This window comes from Cetorhinus maximus, chromosome 19, assembly GCF_964194155.1.
Source record: "Cetorhinus maximus chromosome 19, sCetMax3.hap1.1, whole genome shotgun sequence".
NCBI classification, from domain to species: Eukaryota; Metazoa; Chordata; class Chondrichthyes; order Lamniformes; family Cetorhinidae; genus Cetorhinus; species Cetorhinus maximus.
The window spans coordinates 7490029-7512702 of NC_135897.1; the positions used below are offsets into that span (position 1 = coordinate 7490029).

At 46.3% G+C, this 22674-nt stretch overlaps 1 protein-coding gene across 1 annotated transcript in view; it reads left to right on the forward strand.

Annotated features, from left to right (window-relative positions):
* The first annotated feature begins 4627 nt into the window (after window positions 1-4627).
* The window catches only part of LOC144694292 (glypican-5-like), a 593756-nt gene continuing 575709 nt past the window's right edge, over window positions 4628-22674 (forward strand). The window contains exon 1 of the mRNA XM_078564625.1: window positions 4628-4859. Coding sequence (XP_078420751.1) covers window positions 4694-4859 — 166 coding nt within the window. The 5' untranslated portion in view covers window positions 4628-4693. The remainder of the gene's footprint in view (window positions 4860-22674) is intronic.

The window sequence follows — 22674 nt, forward strand, 5'->3', positions numbered from 1 at the left end:
ATCTCCCTGTCCAACTTTGGGCTGGATAACAGATTGGAACCCCAAGAAAAGGTGGCATAAGTATGGGGCAGTCCCACTGTCAGCTAATGTGTAAACGTTGGCTATTACCACACCGCAAAACCCACCTTTACTACTAATTCAATTTGATTCGATGGCCCTCCCTCCATCCCCACCAACCAAACCCCCCCCCACCCCCCCGACACTTCTCTTCCCATCAATGAACAACATGCCATGTAGCAGTGTTACACTTTTGTCAGGGACCACTCTCAGGAATACTGAAGCATTAAGTGTTTGGCGTGGGATCAAAAGGATCTGAACAGGACTCAGAGGCACCTAGGAAGGAATTGGAGGCTGCAAATTTTATGTTCTCTCAGGCAAAAAGTGTTTTCCTCAGATTCACAGTAAGATCCAGGAATGGTTTTCAGCGAGATTGTCAAGCAAAGTCAACTGAACCTCAGCAACAACTTGCATTTATATAGCACCTTTAACAAGCAAGAGTATCCAAAGAGACTTCATAGAAACATAATCAGGCTCCACACTATCAAGCCCCCTTTCAAGCTTCTCCACTGGGAACTGGAAAGGAGGACATTTAAAAAAAAAATAAATGATACAAAGGTTAATAAGAACCTTTGAAAAGTTTATGTAAACGGCTGAACCACTACTGAAATGTTATAGATTACAGTTACAGACTTGCATTCCTGAAAAGTGGCTGGGGGTTTGGGGCGGGGGCATGCAGGATGAACATATCCCTGTGTTTACCTAAAGAAGCCACTGGTTTCAAGTGGGGGGATTACCAATGATCCTGCCCCTTGGAAATGATGATCCCAGGGACAAAGTTGGTGGACCTACCTGTAGCCGGACCAGTTACCCTGATAAATGTCCACAACAGCAGGTGGTGGGAAGATCTAAGCTGCAGTTTTGAGACTCATGTTGTGTCATTGCTCCTTTTTGGTCATGGTCCATGGTTTTGAGGTTGGAAACGCTGGAATATCACCTTCAGTTTAAAAAAAGTTGCTAGCATTGCAGTAAGTCTTCACACCACAGACCACGAATGGGCGTAGGTTCAATTCAGGAGCTGGTGTTTTTGTACCTTCACACCCTCCCCTTGGATTAAATTTTTTTAAAAATTGCAGCATGATTAACAGTCTGACAAGTTGGGACTTGAACACTGCCTCAATGACCGTAATCATCTTTATACCAGCCGATAGGGACGTTAGCCCTATATGGTTGGGAGGGTTTATGGCATGGGCCCCCACAGCCCATACAATGCATGGAGGTGGTTGCTGTCAGGGTTCAGTTAGTGCATACACCCACTGGACACAAGCATCCTGCTGGACGCCAACTTGTAATTCAGAGCTGGAGCTCTGGTCTCCACTTACTGCCCCTACCTCAAGTGCAGTTCGAACTCTGACCTTTGACACAGAGGCAGGAATGCTACCACTAAATAAAAGCCTTGCTAATTAGAGATAAAAAAAACCCCCCAGAAAATTCTGGAAAAACTCAGCAGGTTTGTCAGAATCTCGCGTCTGTATGACTCTTCTTCAGGTTCTGATTGGTATATAGATAGGTAGTTAGATAGGTAGACAGTAAGATAAAAGCAAAAAACTGCGGATGCTGGAAATCCAAAACAAAAACAAAAATACCTGGAAAAACTCAGCAGGTCTGGCAGCATCTGCGGAGAGGAACACAGTTAACGTTTTGCGTCCGAATGACCCTTCAACAGAACTAAGTAAAAATAGAAGAGGGGTGAAATATAAGCTGGTTTAAGTGGGGGAGGTGGGACAAGTGGAGCTGGATAGGGGGTCAGTGATAGGTGGAGACGACCAAAAGATGTCACAGACAAAAGGACAAAGAGGTGTTGAAGGTGGCGATATTATCTAAAGATTGTGCTAATTAAGGGTAGAAAGCGGGACAAGCAAGGTACAGAGAGCCCTAGTGTGGGTGGGGTGGGGTGAAGGAATCGAAAAAGGCTAAAAGGTAGAGATAAAACAATGGATGGAAATACATTTAAAAATAATGGAAATAGGTGGGAAAAGAAAAATCTATATAAATTATTGGAAAAAAGGGGGATCGGAAAGGGGGTGGGGATGGAGGAGAGAGTTCAAGATCTAAAATTGTTTAACTCAATATTCAGTCCGGAAGGCTGTAAAGTGCCTAGTCGGAAAATGAGGTGCTGTTCCTCCAGTTTGCATTGAGCTTCACTGGAACAATGCAGCAGGCCAAGGACGGACATGTGGGCATGAGAGCAGGGTGGAGTGTTGAAATGGCAAGCGACAGGGAGGTCTGGGTAATACTTGCAGACAGACCGAAGGTGTTCTGCAAAGCGGTCACCCAGTCTGCGTTTGGTCTCTCCAATGTAGAGGAAACTGCATTAGGAGCAACGAATGCAGTAGACTAAATTGAGGGAAGTGCAAGTGAAATGCTGCTTCACTTGAAAGGAGTGTTTGGGCCCTTGGACGGTGAGGAGAGGGTAAGTAAAGGGGCAGGTGTTGCACCTTCTGCGGTTGCATGGGAAGTACCGTGGGAAGGGGTTGAGGTGTAGGGGGTGATGGCGGAGTGGACCAGGGTGTCCCGGAGGGAACGATCCCTGCGGAATGCCGCCGGGGGGGTGAAGGGAAGATGTGTTTGGTGGTGGCATCATGCTGGAGTTGGTGGAAATGGTAGAGGATGATCCTTTGAATGCGGAGGCTGGTGGGGTGATAAGTGAGGACAAGGGGGATCCCATCATGTTTCTGGGAGGGAGAAGAAGGTGTGAGGGCGGATGCGCGGGAGATGGGCTGGACACGGTTAAGGGCCCTGTCAACCACTGTGGGTGGAAATCCTCGGTTAAGGAAGAAGGAGGACATGTCAGAGGAACTGTTTTTGAAAGTGGCATCATCAGAACAGATGCGACGAAGGCGAAGGAACTGAGAGAATGGGATGGAATCCTTACAGGAAGTGGGGTGTGAGGAGCTGTAGTCGAGGTAGCTATGGGAGTTGGTAGGCTTGTAATGGATATTGATGGACAGTCTATCACCAGAAATTGAGACAGAGAGGTCAAGGGAAGAGAAGTTTCAGAGATGGACCATGTGAAAATGATGGAGGAGTGGAAATTGGAAGCAAAATTAATAAATTTTTGCCGGTCCAGACGAGAGCATGAAGCAGCACCGAAGTAATCATCTCCACCTATCACTGACCCTCTATCCAGCTCCACTTGTCCCACCCACCCCTTAAACCAGCTTATATTTCACCTCTCTTCTATTTTTACTTAGTTCTGTTGAAGGGTCATTCGGACTCGAAACGTTAACTGTGTTCCTCTCCGCAGATGCTGCCAGACCTGCTGAGTTTTTCCAGGTATTTTTGTTTTAGATAGGTACACAGATAGGATTACATAGTCACATTGGGTCTATAAATCAGAAACATGCCTTTAGGAGCTATTCTAAATCAAGTGGTCCAACATGTCCATCCAGGTTTTCATATTCCACACAAGCCTCCTCTCACCTTATCTCATCTAACCCTACCGACATATCCTGCTATTCCTTTTTCCCATCGTGTATTTATTTAGCTTTCTCCATGCTTTTTACCTGATTACTTCCTGTGGTAACAAGATGCACTTTCCAACCACTATCTGGATAATGGAGTTTCCCTGAATTTCCTTATCAGATTTATTCTGTCCTGTATTTATTGAACCCTTGCATAATTTTAAAGACCTCTATAAGGTTAGCTTTTAACCTTCTCTTTTCTCGAGGGGAAAAAAAACAGCCCCAGTCTCTCAGTCTCCCCTGATAGCTGTAACCTCTCAGTTCTAGGATCATCATTCATGTGAGAAAAGAGCTATGTACAATGCTCCAAGTGTGGTCCAATCAAGGTTTAACATCCACTTTCCAATTCTATCCCAGTAGAAGTGAATCCTCCTACTTTATTTATTTATGGCCAAGAGCGGTTAATTTTAGCGTTAAGTGATTATATATGGTGACAATGTCTAGCTGCACAGATACATAGGTAGGGAACAGAGAGACTGACTGATAGATGTAGATAGGCAGAAAGGCATAACGCACACACACACACACACACTTTGAGACAGGTCTCCTTTAAGATACAATTTACTGCTAACGGAGAATCAAATCTTGAACCGATGCTTTCCCACTGCTATTATGCAGAGGACATTTAAAAAAAATAATAAACACTATTTCCATCCATCGGAGGGTCCTGTTCAAAAGCTGGTTCTCATGCTAGAGTCCAAATATCAAAATAAGGCAGAGAGCGGCGGGGTTTTAAGAGACAAGTGCAGCGGCGGAACAATGAGGCGTTTGTTGGGGGCGGTGGTGCTTTTTAAAGGAGGCTTCACAGGGACTGTCAGGGCTAAGAATAGCGAGCCAATGGGCTATAGCCGCTGCAGAGAGCCCGATCCCCAAGCTGTGAGGACACGGCACAGGCAAGTGGAGCTGTACTCCAGAGGCACTGTTGGCCAACACGTCTTTAAGTCCTTCCCTAAAGCGGGAGCAGCAAGATCTCACAGAAGGCAAGCTGCAGCCCAGGAGCTCCCAGACTCTGCCTCCCTCAGGGATGATGCGCTGAACTTTCCAAAAGTTTTGCAAAGAGCTGGGGGGGTGGGGGTGGTGGGGGTGGGGTGGGGGCAAAGAAAAAACTTCTTTTCTCGGACGATAGGAGAGACCTAAGGGGGAAGTCGTGTGGACATCCCTGTACCTGCGTTATGGAAATGAGCCCGAAGCGACTGAAGTGGCTCTTGCCTCTGTGGTTGTTACTCGGTTGGTTCAGTGGGGTCCACCTGAGGAGCCCGAGTTGCCATGAAGTGCGGACCGCTTTCCAACTCCGACAGATCGGACCACTGAACTTCGTGCCGGACTTTCCCGGGAGAGGTTAGTTTGGAGAGAGAGCGAGAGAGAAATACAATCTCAAAAACCATCGGCGTTATCTAGCTTTGTCAAACCTCTACAGATACATTACGCTTATATCTTAAATGTTTTGCTTGCCAACTACATTTCAGCAATTGTGATGTCCATTTGCATTAAAGGGTTTGCAAAATCGTGGTTTTATATTCGGATGCAAATGTGGGTTTTTTGGGGGGATATAATCTCTTATCTTCCTGAGGTGTCAGCTTCCAGTGTGCCCCACTCACATTGCCTTGTCACATCACTGGGGAAACTCTTTCGAGTTATTAACAGTCACAGATTGCAACTCTTTCGAGTACAATCACAGTTCTTGGTTTCCGGGAAACTCTTTCGAGTTATCAACAGTCACAGATTGCAACTCTTTCGAGTACAATCACAGTTCTTGGTTTCCGGGAGTGGGACATGAGCCCACAACCCTCTGATTAAAAGGCGAGGGTGCTATGAACTGAGCCACAGCTGACACCTCTCACATCACTGGGGAAGCTGACAGGGGTCAGTGGGGGGTTAATTGGGACAAAGAGCGTGATCAAGATGTTGACAGTGTCCATCCAGCCAGACAAAACTGTCACAACCTTTTAAATAAATGACTGCAAGCTTACTTCACTTTGTCCCAAACCCTCTGCACTGTGATTCATAACAGTGTTCACTCATTACAGACTCTGGGAGGAGGTGGGAGGAGATGGGAAGGAAGGGAGAGGGGGAGGAGGAGGAAGGGAGAGGGAAGGAGGAGGAGGTTGGGGAGGATGAGGGGGAAAGGAGAGGGGTGGGAGGAGGGGAGAGAGGAGGAGGGGAAGGATGATAGAGGAGAGGGTGATGAAAGCATGGTGAGTGGGAGGAAGGGATGGTGAGGAGGGGAGAAGGGAAGAGGGGGTGAGTAGGAGGGGAAAAGGGGTGGGAGTGAGGAAGAGGATGTAGGGAGGATGTGGGAGAGTTGAAGGGAGGAGAAGATGGGGGAGGAAGGCCAAGGAGGGAATGAGTAACCTGTTAATGCCAATAGTTACTCTGAATGTAGCCCAGGTTCTACTTTTGAATGAAGCCAAACATTTTGAATTCATCACTGTTGCTGTTGTTAGTGTTTGTTATTGGTTTCTGCCTTTCTAAACATAAAGCCTTTAATTCAAAGTCAAGGCAATTGAAATGCTACGACAATCCCCATCATGTTGCTTAATTCACATTATTGGAGCTTTCATGTTTCTTTAGGTGTAAATTTGCATTGCCGGGGGAGATGCGTTGTGCTCTGCTAGGTATAGTTAGGTGTGTGGGAATTAAAGGGGAAGATCTGAGCTTTACTCTCTGTGAGTGACAAAAAACCCCCGTGTTAGCACACAATTTGATTCTCCTGTTCACTGCGGCTGAAGAGTGGAGTAATTTCTGGTTCCTTTGCCCTGTAACCTCTTCTTCCCCTTCTCTGCTGACTATTGCTTGGGTATGTTGCTATGGACACTGACACCATGGCCAAGTGGCCATTCCTTACCCGGGGGCCAGATGGCAAATGCTCACAGGGTCGTCTGTGGATGAAGGGCTTACCTTATGAAGCAATGTTGAACAGGTGGGGCTATTCCTATTGGAGTTTAGAAAAATGAGAGGTGATCTTATTGAAACATATAAGATCCCAAGGGGACTTGATAGGGTAGATACTAGGAGGATGTTTCCACCTGTGGGAGAGACTAGCGGACATAGTTTAAGAGTAAGAAGTCTCCCTTTTAAAATGGGGGTGAGGAGAATTTCTTCCCTCAGAGAGTTATTAGTCTGTGGAATTCTCTTCCCCAGAAAGCAGTGGAGGTTGGGTCGTTGAATTTATTCAATGCTGGGTTAGGTAGATTTTTGATTGACAAGGGAGACATGGATTATGGGGGGAAAACAGGAAAGTGGAGTTGAGACTTCAGTCAAATCAGCCATGATCTTATTGAATGGCTGAGCAGGCTTGAAGGGCAGAATGGCCTATTCCTGCTCCGAAGTCCTATGTTTCTATATTAATTTGTTCCTATTCAGCCACACAGTGCTTAGCAGCTGAGATATGTGTGGTCATTATTGATCGTTGCACACTTCCCAACAGGGGGTGCCAGATATCAGTTGGGACCCTTGCCTGAATCCTTCCCCCTCCCCACACTCTCTCCCTTAACTCGAAGCAATTATAATGTTAGCTAACTCAGCACAGATTGAAGCTGGAGCCTGGGGCTTCCCTGCTCAGCGTGACTGTTTCACCCTGCATTAACCCAGGGATCGGGGCAGGGGTTCGGAGCTTTAGGGATGTCACGTTTCAGTAAAATATTTTGCTGCGGCAGTATTTTTGCAGGGAGCTAAGCATTTATTCTTATCTGGGTCTGCCAGCACCCACACTTTCTACCCACTATGTGATTGGCAGCCTTTGCCCAAACTGACGTCTACTGGGGAAACCTTTCCACGTCATTGGAAACCTGACCAGCCTAGTACGTCCCTCAAAGCTTTAAACGTGTTTTTCTCCCCGAACTGTTTTAACTCATACTTTTACTGAGAAACTGGAAGTGAGTTAAACTGTCCCCAGTTATTACAATCAATTGCAGGATCATACAGGCACCATTCAGCCCATTATGCCTGTGTCAGCTCTTTGAAAAAGCTAAATAATTAGTCCCACACCCTGGCTCTGCCAGGCTCTGCTTTCTAGATCATGATAAATGGCCACATAAATTTGTTCTTGTTTGACTTAAATCTTAAATCTTCATCCTCTGGCTGCCTACAGTGGGAACAGTTTCACCTTATTCACTGTCAAAACTCTTCATAATTTTGAACACCTCATGTTAAATCTGCCATTAAACGAAGGGTGTGTGACTATTCTGTTCAATTGTAGGAGCATCACTGGTTGAGACTGGGACTCGGGAATAAACAGAGAGAGAAAAACTACTTTTGGTTGCCCAAACCCAAGTGTTGGAGTCTTGAATGTGGTCCCAGATGTTATTCCTATTGTTTTTACCTGTTTTTATTTATAATTTGGTTCCGAGGATGTGGCTGGGGTAATTGTTGTGTCACAGTGTTGCAGCTGGAGTCGGGGAGAAGACAGCATGAGTTTACCGTGCTCCAGTTACAGGACACAATCCAGTGTTGTTTGGTGCAGCCCTTCACACTGGCCACTGAGTGAGGACAGGACATAGCTGTAATTCCTCCTATAGTCCGATAGCCTGTAGACATTCGGCGAGTGTTTTTGGGTCTAAGGATTTGCATTTATATAACGTCTTTCACATTCTCAGGATAACCCAAAGCTCTTTATAGCCACTGAACTTTCTGAAATGTTGCGGCTGGTCTAACGGAGGAAGCGCAGCAACTGATTTGTGCACAGCAAGCCCCCACAAACAGCAACATGATAATGACCAGATAATCTGTTTCAATGATGTTGGTTAAGGGATAAATATTGGCCATGATAATAGTTCATGGGATCTTTAACGCCCACCTGAGAGGGAAAATAGGGCCTCGGTTTAACGTCTCATCTGAAAGACAGTATCTCTGACAGTAGCGCACTCCTACGATACTGCACTCCAGTGTCAGCCTAGATTTTGTGCTCAAGCCTCAACTTGAACCCGCAATCTTGGGGGACTCAAAGGCAGGAGTCATACGTTGAGCTATAGCTGACATTGGGCTACGTTTCACTGTGGCTTCAGGACCCTGTTGAGGGGGCAAAAAACTGGTCCTGAGGCTGCACTTACTCACTGATTTCACTGGAGGCGGCCTCCTGCAGGCCTGCCGTCCAATTGAGGACAGTGGGTGGGTTCCTGATGCTGCCAACCCAATCAGAGGGCCCGATAGCTCTGTATTCTCAGCAGCGGCATTGGGGGAGGTGATTGCTGCTGAGGCAAGGTAAGCTTAGAATAAAATTTAGGGGGTTGAGGCAGGATAAAAAGAAAATCCCTCTGGGCAGACCCTGGGGCCCGTGGAGCCTGCCTTTCCTCCAGGCAGTCCTATCTCTGGGTCATGGAACCAATAGCTCCAATGCCCCCCGACCCCGGCACCCTGCCACCCCAGCCCCTGGCAGCTGCATGGAGGCCATCTCCATAAGGATGCCACACCCCCCACCCCACCACATAGCCAGTGACAAACTTCTGCTGTGGCAGGACTGTGTTTTCTCTGCCCCCCCATCCCCTCCCCTTCACCTCTGTTCCCACCACCTGACGGCTGTCAAAATACAGCCCACCCTGCTTACTGCCTCATTCTTCCCACAGAGAACGCGTCATCACTTGGTGCCAGTCCAAGATGAAACCATTTTCACTGACCTGGCGTCACCCTTTGTCATTTGGTGGTCCTCACCCCCTCTGCTTTTACCCTGGCTGCATTTTATTTGCTCCTAATTGTTTTGCTCTTCTCTCCACTGTAAGTAGACTGTCCAAAATTAGGCCCATTCAGTGAGTTAAACATCTCCCTAGTCCTGACAAGTTTCAAAACAATTTTTTGAAATGTTTGGACATATTTCTTTGATATTTATTAGGGCTTTTCCTCCCTTATTTTAAGGGTCTTTTAGTGCACAACTTGCACTTATAATAGAAAAACACCCAAAGCTGCTTCATTTTGGCGTAAGAAATTAAAAAAAACTTTTCGCCACATCAGGGAGTACCAAAGCGGTTTACAGCCAATTAAGTACTTTTAAAATGTCATCACTGTTGTAATGTAGGGGAACATAACACCCAGTTTGCACACAGCAAGCTGCCACCAACAACAGTGTGCTCATGACCAGATATTCTGTTTTTAGTGGTGGTGGTTAAGGAACAAGTATTGGCCAGGACACCATGGAGATCTCCCCTGCTCTTCTTGGAATAGTGCTATCAGACCTTTTAGATCCTCCTGAGAGGGCAGTCAAGACCTCAGTTTAATGCCTCATCTAAAAGACAGCACCTCTAAGCACGTGGCACTCCCGCAGTAGTGCACCGAGTTATTGTTCTTCCTAAGCTGCAGGGCGTACAGCTGCACAGCAACAGGAATTCACTGCAAAGGGAACCACCAGGCCGTGCATAACCATGCCCCATCTTCACCCCCCCACCAAGACCGTCTGAAGGCTCCCATTTCTTCCCTGAATGGAGGCCTAACCTGTTCCCATCCACCACCACCCTCCCCTGCCTGGCTAAATGTGTTGTCTCATTCAGCAATTCCTCATTTAACTGGTTTCACTTCCTCCAAATTAAAGGTGTTGCTATGGATACCCATGTAGGCCCTAGCTTTGCCTGTCTTTTTGTAGGATATGTGGAATATTCCTTGTTCCAGCCCTACACAGGCCCCCTCCTTGAACTCTTTTTCTGGTACATTGGTGACTGTATCTGCGCCATTTCTTGCTCAATGCCGGAACTGGAAAACTTCATAAATTTTACTTCCAATTTCCACCCTTCTCTCATCTTTACATGGTCCATCTTCAACCCTTCCCTTTCTTCCTCTATTCAGCTGTCTCCATTTCTGGGGATAGGCTATCAACTAATATTCATTATAAGCTCACTGACTCTCAGAGCCACTTTGAGTACACTTCCTCACACCCTGCTTCCTGTAAGGATTCGTTCCATTCTCCCAGTTTCTCTGTCTTTGTTGTATCTGTTCTGATGATGCTACCTTCCACACCAGCCCCCATGATATGCCCTCCTTTTGCCTCAACTGTGGATTCCTCCCACCATAGTTGACAGGGCCCACAACTATGGCCAACCTATTTCCTGTACTTCTGCCCTCACCCCTCCTCTCCCTCCCAGAACTACAACAAGGTTCCCCTTGTCCTCACCTTCCATCCCTTCAGCCTCTGCATCCAACAGATCATCCTGTGCTATTTCTGCCACCCTTAGCATGATGACACTGTCAAACACATCTTCCCCTCCCCTCTCAGAATTCCAAAGGGACCATTCCCTCCACAACATGCTGGTCCACTCCTCAACCACCCCCAACACCTCATCCCCTTCTCATGGCACCTTCCCATGCAAACGCAAGAGATGTAACCCCTGCACTTTTACCTTTTATCGCCTTACTGTCCAAGGCCCCAAAAATTCCTGCCAGGTGAAAAAGCAGCTTACATGTACGTGTTTCAATTTCGTAGGCTGCATTTGTTACTCACAATGTAGTCTCCTGTATATTGGGGAGACCCAACACAGATTGGGTGATGGCTTTGTGAATCGCTCTGGTGGCTTGCAATTTTCATTTCCCCCTTGCTCTCACACTGACATCTCTATCCTCGACCTGCTGCAGTGTTCCTATGAAGCTCAACCCAAGCTTGAGGAACAGCACTTAATCTTTTGATTAGTGACTTTACAGCCTTCTGGATTCAACATTGAGTTCCAACAATTTCAGACCATAAACTCTATGCCTTCATTTTGTTTCTGCTTATTTTTTGGCTGCCTGTCTTTACCTTGTTTTTTTTTTTGTTTTTGCTTTCAAACATGACTTCATGATTGTGCCATTCACACACACCCTGGACAAATCACTTGTTTCCTTACTACAACCATTACCAATCAATTTGCATTTTGTACCATGAAATTTGTTTTGTTAGTTAATCTCTCCTGCCCTCCAACCTATCACAGACATTCACTTTTTTGTTCTTCCCCTCCCAACTTCACCAACTCAGAAGCTATCAACCTGAACCGTTAACTCTGTTTCTGTCTCCATAGATGCTGTCAGACCTGCTGAGTGTTTCCAGAATCTTCTGTTTTTATGTGCGCAACCAGTGTTCTTTTTAAGATGTGCGACAGCACAGTCTTAAAGGGACAGGGCAGCGCAACAAGCAGGCTGCAAAATGGGAAGAAAAACTGGAGGGATCAATCATTGAGGTGTCAGTTTAGACTAGGTCAAGGGTCCCCGAACTGTGAATTGTGACCTCAATTGGGGTTGCAGAAACAATGAATAGGGTTGCAAAAAATTAAATCATGTTAATCTCACAGTCTTCAGAATACATAATGAATTGCAGTCAGGGTTTGACAACCCTCCCGGAACGGCCGGGAATCTCCTGAAATCAGCATCAATCTCCCAGTGGCCAAAGAAAGCCTTCCGGGAGATTTTTACGACAATGTCTCGTGTTGACCCCCATTGCGTGAGTTGAGCTGGCTTGGTCCACAAGAATCATCAGCACTCCCAGGAGCTGAAGGGAGGGTCCAGCGGTGCCAGCTGGGAAATGTAGTTTGTCTACCCCTACATGGCGGAGAGCAGGGAACTGGATGGAGAGCAGACTACAACTCTCAGAGGACACTGCGGCCAGGGGGTGGGACGGGGGGGATGGTTTGGGGGTTGGTGGTGGGAGGCGACGTGACTTGTCACAAGTTGGGTTAAAACTTGAGAGTAGTGACTGCATACAGCTGTGATAGAGGGTAAGTAGCAGCTCAGACTGCCGCAGAGCATTTCTGTAGTCTTAGGGTCTTATGCGGACAGTAATTTCTGGGTTACAATTGATAAAAGGTGTTATCCCAAACCTTGCTGGAAAAATAACAGCAAGTTCATGCTGCATGCTATTACTAATGCACAAATCAACCAGCATGTTTAGCCAAAAAAGAGCTATGTCGTGAGTTGCTAATCATCAGGACTTGCTGGGCAATTTGCTCCAATCTGCTGTTTGCCTTGCACACACAGCACCTTATTTGCATTCTTGATTAACACACTAACTACTCATTAAACTCACAGCAGAAATTTACAGCTCATACTTAGAGCATAAATACCCTTTCTGCAACATCATAATTTCTAATGCAACCTCCCCCGTGGAAAGGGAACAATTTAAACAATTCATTCTGTGCAGTCTCATTCCTACATGCAGTAAATTGTTGCTGGAGATCTGAAAAATTTCAAATGTTAAACTGTAAAGAGCATGAAATTGATCAGGGGCAGCCTGGGCTGGAATGGAATGTTGAATGGCGTTCTGATTCCAGTTCCATTGGAGAATTAGGATTCCAATTTGGAATGTCTCTGTCTGTGTCAATTGCGGGTTTGCAGCTGTAACTGTATAGAAAGCAGGCCGAGCACGGACAAGGCTTAGCAAAGGGCTTTATTATATACAGCTTGAGATTTACTTGTTGCTGATGTTTCCAGCATCTTTCCTCCTCCCGTCCCTTGTTGTTTGACAGCACTAAGAGGAGGTTGGGCAGGATTTCTCTTTATGTATCTCTGTTTTCACAGCCAACTCATAGAACCTGCTCATATCATGCCATTGGCTTTCCATGATGTAACTTCTGCCAACGTCTCCTGGAATTATGTCCAGCCTGAGTTTGCAACTTGAATTGCAGAGTGAAATGCACGAGGTGACAACATACATATTACATTTTGAGTTGGAATCAAGCCCCACCAATCATATTTCTGTGTGATGTCTGTTACTGATACAGGACCCATGCAGTTGTTGCATTGATCCCTGGGATTGCAGAGTTGCAACATGGATGCCCATGTGTCTCATTGGGCTTGGGGAGTACATAAAATAATAATGTTTTTACAGAGTACTTCAAAAGCACAAATTTTCACATTTATATGCTGCATTCTATGTTGATCTATAATATATGAACTTTAATAGTTATATACTGAATGTTATTATGCTCCTTTATTGCTGTTTTGTTTTTGTTGGTGTTTGGGATCGTACTAATTTTCAAATGTTAAAATGGAATCATTTTGAAAATCATTTGGGAGGTGTTGTATTAGGTGGCCAAATATCTGGAGTGGGAATTGAACCCACAACCTTGTAACTCAGGTTCAGATACGCTATCAGGTGAGTCAAGGTTAGAAGTAGAATTATGTCAATTAGGGGAAGACTGCCTCACTGACTATTGTCTTCCTCTGTCGGTTTCTGTCCACAACAACACAGCTGCGTACAAGGATCCTATGGCCTGTGTGACTGTAAACCAACAAGTTACAGCATTCTCAGTAAGCTTTGGAAAGCCTTGTAGAGTTTAGGGTGAAATATGAGTCCTGAGATAAAATCCATTGATGGAATTCCAGGCCTGTGACCTGTGTTTTGACAATCACTGTTCTTGCGTCTATCTGTTTACAATAAGGGCAGTGGGTTTATAGTGACTGAGCAAATGGTTCTGTTGTTGCTTGGAAGTTCTGGGATTGACTTCAATGATTAGGTCCAGTTTTTTTTTAGGGTGGCTTTAGGGTTTTGTTGGCAGTTATGATTGACTTCCCGGGCGGAATTTCTCAGGAAACTCACAGCTGAAATTCTGCCAAGTTAGCAATTGCCACAGGTTCTTCGTGCAGCAGATCTCATGCTTGCCGCGATTTAAAGCCTTGTCAGATCCTACCTATTCTGTTGAGCAGAGTTTCCTTGGGCACTATGTGGCTGCAGTATAAAGCCTTTCGTACTATAGCTGCTGTGGTGTAAAGGCTTGTTGGGCACCGTATCTATGTTAGGGTTACACCTCTAAACTAATTGGGCTAATTAGTAAGTCTGCAGATGACACTAAGGTTGGAGGAGTTGCAGATATCGAAGGGGATTGTCAAAGGATACAACGGGATATAGATCGGTTGGAGAATTGGGTGGAGAAATGGCAGATGGAGTTTAATCCGGTCAAATGCGAGGTAATGCATTTTGGAAGGTCTAATACAGGCAGGAATTATACAGTAAATGGCAGAACCCTTAAGTGCATCGATAGGCAGAGGGATCTGGGTGTACAGGTCCACAGGTTACTGAAAGTGACAACGCAGGTGGATAAGGTAGTCAGGAAGGCATATGGCATACTTGCCTTCATCGGCAGGGGTATTGAGTATAAAAGCTGGGAAGTCATGCTGCAGCTGTATAGAACCTTGGTTAGGCCACACTTGGAATATTGCATGCAATTCTGGTCGCCACATTACCAGAAGGATATGGAGGCGTTGGAGAGGGTGCAGAGGAGGTTTACCAGGATGCTGCCTGGTCTGGAGATTATTAGCTATGAGGAGAAGTTGGAGAAACTTGGATTGTTCTCACTAGAGCGACGGAGATTGAGGGGCGACTTGATAGAAGTTTACAAAATTGAGTGGCATGGACAGAGTAGATAGTCAGAAGCTTTTGCCCAGGGTGGAAGAGCCAATTACTACAGGACATAGATTTAAGGTGAGAGGAGAAAACCACAGAGGAGATGTGCGGGGCAAGTTTTTTACGCAGAGGGTAGTGAGTGTCTGGAATTCGCTGCCAGAGGAGGTGTTGGAAGCAGGTACGATAGTGGTGTTTAAGAGGCAGCTTGACAAATACATGAATAGGATGGGAATAGAGGGATACGGACCCCGGAAGCGCAAAATGTTTTAGTTGACGGGCAATATGATCGGCGCAGGCTTGGAGGGCCGAAGGGCCTGTTCCTATGCTGTACTTTTCTTTGTTCTTTAACACCATGTTCTCTGAACAATGTCACTGAGGTGTCCCTTCATTGTAAAACTAGCCCCTAGACTTGACTGATGACACAGTGTCATTGTGCATATGTGAGTTTTCTAAACATGCTGACAGACCCATGTGCAACATATGTTGGGCATATATTTCCTTGGCAGGTTAGTTAACTGGAAGTTCTATATTCTCAGGAATTTTGACAGGACCCTTCCTGTTGTTTGTCAGGTTATCTGTAGTCATTTGTTTAATTGTTGTGAGGAGTTATTAAGTTTCTGCCTGTTTGGGTAGTACTGACCTAGGTGTAATACTAACCTGTTCAGACTGGTGGGGAGAGGTTCCCTGGTTATTGTGTGTCATGGTATTGTAAACAAAATAATTTTCCCTGGTCAGGAATCATAAAGAAACACATGATTCCAGTTTGGCAAGAGTTATTAACCAGCAGAAATCCTGCTTTTAAATTTGTGAAGCTGCTATGCGCTGTTAGTGGATGAAATTCATCTCCATAGGATTTCCCTCCCCGTCTCCAGGTCTGACGTCACTTTGCATTGAATTATCTGCCCTCAGCCAGGGGAGTGGTAGGGCTAAAGAAGTGTAGTTAATCTCCCATCCCCGCAGCAAGAGAAAATCAGCCGCTGATCATACTAGAACCGGTAGAAATGTCAGATGGGTACCAGGTTGTTGTGGGTGATGGGGTGGCGCAAGTGGCAATGCCTGGTCAAATTGACGAGCCCAACAACATTCACTCTCTTAACAATACATAAGAAGAATGTTTGCTGGGGTGAGGTACAGGGGGCTGCTATCAGCCACACCCCATACTGAGGCAGTGTTTTAAGAGGATGACAGGAGGATGCATTTTGTGTGTGTGTGTGTGTGTGTGTGTGTGTGTGTAGGTAGGGAGGGCAGGTGGAGGAGCAGAGAAACGGAGAGCTTGCGCATCCTCAGAAATTGCAAGTGGGCCTCACTTGTTAACACTGAGAGTACGCACAACTTTCCTTTTGTTAACCAGATGTCTGACAGATGCAGAAAGGAGCCACTGTGTTTTCAGTCTCCAATTAGGGTCCTGAGGAATCTACACGCACCTGCAGGATTTCTGTTTGCTTAAAATCAAAGAGGGTGAACTCTTGATGGGACAATAAAAATGGGAGGAGGCCATTTATCCTGTTCCATTCTTATTTGGGCCTCAGTTCCATTTGATTTTGTGATCCTTCGATTCATATTCCTTGGATACCATTATCCAACATAAATCTATCGATCTCAGTTTTGAATTCTTCTGTTAGCCCTCAATATCCATAGCTTTTTGGAGGAGTGAGTTCCAGATTTCCAGTACCTTTTCAGATTTTTCTCCTAAATAGGCTGGCTCTAATTTTAAGATTGTGCTGCCTTGTTCTGTATCCGGAGAAAAGTTTCTCTGTATTTACCCTATCAAATCCCTTAATCATTTTCAACACTGATTAGATCGCCCTTCAACCGAGGTGATTGAGCGAGGCTGCAGAGTGATGGCTTGCAGATCTAGTGTCAGAGTGCAGGGAGATAGCTGTGATAGATGGAAGGGGTGATAGGAGACCAGGTTGAAGAGGGAGTTGGACACAGTGGGGTGGGTGGAGACCAATGTATTGTCAGTGCACCGCAACGGTCCACAATCCTCAAGTCAGGAAAAGGGCCAAATAGACTATGCTGAACCAGGTCTTTGCTGGCCTTCTGTCTGTAGTTCACTTCAGGCAGATAGGAAGGGTCTCATGCACCCAGTGCTTTTTGATGCTGTGGCAGAGGAGAAGAGGAACCGCCCAGGGCCAGGCTCAGCTATGGCCACAAGGGGCGGCACAAAGGGTAACGACTCTGGCAACCAGGGGCCAGTGAGATGTTAAGCATGGCACATAACCAAATCTATCGCATACGGAGTAAATACCTGCAAATGTCAGAGATGGCAGAGGATGTCACGGCACTCATTCACTGACCTATATCAGCTCCTGCAGGAAGACCTATGACCCCGTGGAACGGGAGGCAATCTTATGCTAGTAGCCTTAAAAGTCACTGCCACCTTGAATTTCCAAGCCACGAGGGTCATTCCAGGGCTCCATGGTGGACATGTGTGGCATCTTCCAGTCAGCCACACAGCAATGCAAGAGGGGGTTCACCAATGCCATGTTCAAAAGGGCCGAATGGCGATTCACCAGAGGCCTTGAGAGCCAGGGAGCCAGGGCTGTTTGGTTTGGCTCCATTGCTGGATTTCCCCAAGTGCAAGGGGCAATTAATTGATTCCATGTGGCGCCGAGAGCTCCCTGGGAATTGCCAGCAGCATTCATAAACCTCAAGGGGTTTCATTCCATCAATGTGCCACTGGCTTGTGATCACCGCAAACGAAGCCTGCAGGTTTCTGCTCACTCCCCAGGGAGCTCTTATGACTCCTACATCCTCAGACAGGTGCCACAGCTGTTTGATCCCCCCGCACAACTGCAAGGAGTACTCCTAGGGACAGGGGATATCTTCACAAGACCTGGCTCATGACGCCTGTGCAGAACCCACAAAACCCAGCAGAGGAGGGGTACAATGCCGTCCATGCCTCAACAAGGGCAACAATAGATAGACCATTGGACTGCTGAAGATGAGGTTCTGCTGCCTCAGTCACTGCAGTATGCACCACAGAGAGTCTCCAGAATCATTGTGGTCTGCTACACCCTACACAAACTTGTGCAGCAGAGGAATGAGGAGTTGCCAACTGGAGAGATGCAGGAGCCAGATTCATCCTCCGACCAGGATGGAGGGGAAGAATCAGAAAACCCTGAGGTGATGCATGGTACAGCTCCAGCTACAGATGCCAAGGTGATGAACAACATGCCAGACAGGTTGTGACACCCTCATTGAATCCTGATTTCAGCCAGAGCGAGGCCCCATCAGAACCCCTTGATGTCCACTCAACAAATGTTGCTGTGGAAGTACCATTACATCAGGCACACCCCCTCCGGACTAACCTACAGGCCCGCAGCCTCTGGCTCATCGAAGAGAAAAGGCTGCAGGCCCTTGGCATAAACAAGCTCATGTGCAAGGTCCCATCTAAGCCTCACATACTTCTGACTAGGAAGGAGAGCGCATGACTCAGTCACACATCCTCCAATCCTGGTTAAGACGCAGCTGAAAGAAAAGTTTCTAAGGGGTGATAAGGGGAGCAACACATGCTGGCAATTGCCAGTGAGCTTCCACTCTCCGAACCTAATATAGGTTGATAAACATAGAAATTCATGTACCAAGAAGCTCAGATTTACTACTACTCCTCTGTGATGAGCTGTATGTCCCATTTTTGACTGGGGTAGCAGCAGGTGATTGGGACCACCAGGTGGGCAGGCTTGGTAGCAGCTCCAGGGATCAAAGTGTGGCAGATGGGCAGGGCGGTGGGGGTGGTGGGAGTGGGGGGAATGGCAGGAGCTCAAGGTCAAACTCTGCGTCTGAGACAGCCAGAATGATGCTGCTGGCTTGCTGGCAGGTGGATGCCTGTTCAGGTGCCATTTAAATAAGGCGCCCAAATCATCAACCCCGTTAGCTAACCGTACGGTCAACAACTTGCTGCCTGCCCCCACGACTCTGTGTATTTAATTGGCTGATCGCTGCGTGATTGTGCGCGGCCAGCCATCATACCTCCGAGCAAAGTCCCGTGAATTTCCAGTCCCTCTTTGGGCAACAGAATTCCGCCCACCATGTTCAGGAGGTTAGGTTTATAATGTGGTGCATTGCGAGGGAGATGGTAAGAAGTAGGCATGTTTTTTTGTGCTGTGCCAATAGTGCGCATTTGTGTAGACCTGAATTTTTTTTATCATTTTGAGTGTTGTGCACTTTGGGGTTGTGCTCTTCAATCCACAACCTGTCAGCTCCCATCCTTGCTGTTAGTATACAGGCTGCTCCAAGAATTACAACCACATTATTTTGGCATTTTAGAGTTTGAAGCAAGAATATTATTCATTTTGTTCATACTTGCAGATATAGTGGGTGGGAAGGTGACAGATGGGCAGTTTTCTGCCAATGCAGCATTGAAACAGCTGTTCAGGGTATCTATGCAGTCTTGGCCACGGAAGGAACATTCACTTCAAGGCCTGACAGACTGTTAACAAGCCACTTCTTCACATTGTTCTCCAAGGGAAGAGTGTGAAGATACGAGAAAAAAAAACAACACCCAGGGTGCAAAAACAGGACATTCTGTCAGCATTGTTCACATCAGGTTGACTAAGGATTAGAAGAAGCTGTGAGCAATCAGTGAAGTGTAAGAGGCCAGTGGGAGTCCAGCATTTAGCTATGCACCACTTTTTCTATAATTGATAATAGTGGGAATAAGTTAAGGGAGTTCGATTCTTGAGAGTTTGGTGCTAGTGGAGGTCAGGCTAACACTATTTATACTTTAAAAGTTGGACACAGAAGATGGGCAGTGCTGGGGACCCTTGCGATGTATCTGTGGATTATGATTACGTGGGTCTTCAAAGACCTCCTCTGTACTCAGGGGCAGTAGGTTTGCTTTAAGAAAATTGAGTCTTGAGTGGAGTCACACAATGTAAACTTAGAGGCATTTCTCCATAACGTTTACTTTTATTTATTCATGGGATGTGGACATCGCTGGCTAGGCCAGCATTTATTACCCATCCCTAATTGCCCTTAAGAAGGTGGTGGTGAGCCACCATCTTGAACCGCTGCAATCATGTGGTGTAGGTACACCCACAGTGCTGTTAGGAAGGGAGTTCCAGGATTTTTACCCAGCGACAATGAAGGAATGGTGATATATTTCCAAGCCAGGATGGTGTGTGGCTTGGAGGGGAACTTGCAGATGGTTGTGTTCCCATGTGTCTCTTGCTCTTGTCCTTCGAGATGGTAGAGGTCACGGGTTTGGGAGGTGCTGTCGAAGGAGGTTTGGCAAGTTGCTGCGGTGCATCTTGTGTATGGTATACACTGCTGCTACTGTGCATCGGTGGTAGAGGGACTGAATGTTTAAGGTGGTGAATGGGTTGCCAATCAAGTGGGCTGCTTTGACCTGGACGGTGTCAAACATCTTGTCCGTTGTGAGAGCTGCACTCGGTCAAGCAAGTGGGGATTACTCCAATACACTCCTCACTTGTATCCTGTAGATGGTGGACAGGCTTTAAGGAGTCAGGAGGTGAGTTATTCGACGCAGAATTCCCAGCCTCTGACCTGCTCTTGTAGCCACAGTACTTATATGGCTGGTCCAGTTAATTTTCTGTAAGGTTCTCTCTTGTTGAAGATGCTCATTGCCTGGCACTTGTATGGAAAGAATATTACTTCCCACTATCAGCCTCTATGTCTGGGAGGGTAGTAGGTGGTAATCAGGTCTTGCTGCATGCAGGCACAGTCTGCTTCATTATCTGAGGAGTTGGGAATGAAAGTGAACATTGTGCAAACATCAGCGAACATCCCCACTTCTGACCTGAGGATGGGGGAAGTTCATTGATGAAGCGGCTGAAGATGGTTGGGCCTAGGATACTATCCTGATGAAACTCTTTCGAGTTATCAACAGTCACAGATTGCAACTCTTTCGAGTACAATCACAGTTTTTGTTTTCCGGGAGTGGGACATGAACCCACAACCCTCTGATTCAAAGGCGAGGGTGCTATGAACTGAGCCACAGCTGATGAACCTGTAGTGATGTCCTGGGACAGAGATGATTGGCTTCCAACAACCACAGCCATCTTCCTTTGTGCTGATATGATTCCAATCAGTAGAGAGCCTTCAGTTTTACTAGGATTCCTTGATGTCAAATTCTGTCAAATGCTGCCTTGCCCAGGGCAGTCACTCACACCTCACCTCTGGAATTCAGCTCTTCTTTCTATGTTTGGACCAAGGCTGTAATGTGGTCAGGAGCTGACTGGCCCTGAAAGAACCCAAACTGAGCATTGGTGAGCAGGATACTGGTGGGTAAGTGCCACTTAATAGCACTGTTGATGACATCTTTCATTGCTTTGCTAATGATTGAGATTAGACCAATGGGATGATAATTGATCAGATTGGATTTGTCCTGTCTTTTGTGAACATACTCAGACATACCCCAGGTAATTTTCTACATTGTCATGTAACTCTTTCGAGTTATCAACAGTCACAGATTGTAACTCTTTCGAGTACATTCACAGTTCTTGGTTTTCCGGGAGTGGGACATGAACCCACAACCCTCTGATTCAAAGGCGAGGGTGCTATGAACTGAGCCACAGCTGACACCTTTTTATGATGTGGTAACTCTTTCGAGTACATTCACAGTTCTTGACTTTTTTTTTGTTCAAAGTCCTGGAGTGGGACATGAACCCACAACCTTCTGACTCAAAGGTGAGGGTGCTATGAACTGAGCCACAGCTGACACCTGTACATTGTTGTAGCTGTACTGGAACAGTTTGGCTAGAGTGCATCTAGTTCTGTAGCTTCAGTACCACTGTCGGGATGTTGTTGGACCCCATGGCCTTTGCAGTATCCCGTGCCTTCAGTCATTTCTTGATATCCTGTGGAGTGAATCGAATTGGCTAAAGACTGGGATCTGTGATGAAGGGTTTTGGTGAAGAAGAGAGTAAAGATTTCTTTCCCTCCATTTTTTGGTTCTCTCACCACCTGTTACAGGCTGATTCTGGCAGATTGGTTCTTCGGAACACAGATGGAACTGAGCCACTCTTGGTGATGGACATTGAAGTTCTGCACCCAGAATACCTTCTGTGCTTTTGTTACTCTTAGTGCTTCTTCCAAGTAGTGTTCAACATGGAGGAGTACTGATTCATCAGCCAGAAGAGGGGAGTAAGCGGTAATAAGCAAGAGATTTTGTTGCCCATGTTTAACCTGACGCCATGACACTTCATGGGGCCAAGAGTCAATGTTGAGAACTCCAAGGTCATCTGTCTCTTGACTATAACACTGTGCTGCTACCTCTGGTGGGTCTGTCCTGCCGGTGGTACAGAACATACCCAGGATGGTGATAAGGACAGAAGAAAATAAGACAAGAGCAGGAAAAGACCATACAGCCCATCGAGCCTGCTCCACCATTCCATATGAACATGGCTGATCTTGGGCTTCAACTCCACTTTCTCACCCATTCCCCATATCCCTTGATTCCATGAGAGAACACAAAAATGTCTATCCCAGCCTTAAATATGTTCAACGATCGAGCACCCACAACCCTCTTGGTTAGAGAATTCCAAAAATTTGCAACCCTTTGAGTGAAGAAATCTCTCCTCATCTCAGTCCTAAATGATCAGCCCCTTATCCTGAAAATATGCTGCCTTATTCTAGATTCTCCAGCCAGGGGAAACAACCTCTCAGCATCTACCCCATCAAGCTCCTTCAGAATTTTGAATATTTCAATGATATTGCCTCTCATTCTTCTGAACTCCAGAGAATATAGACCCAATTTACTCAGCCTTTTCAACATAGGACAACCCTTTCATCCCAGGGACCAGTCTAGTAAACATAGAAACATAGAACATAGGAACAGGATTAGGCCATTTGGCCCTTTGAGCCTGCTCCGCCATTCATTATGATCATGGCTGCTCATCC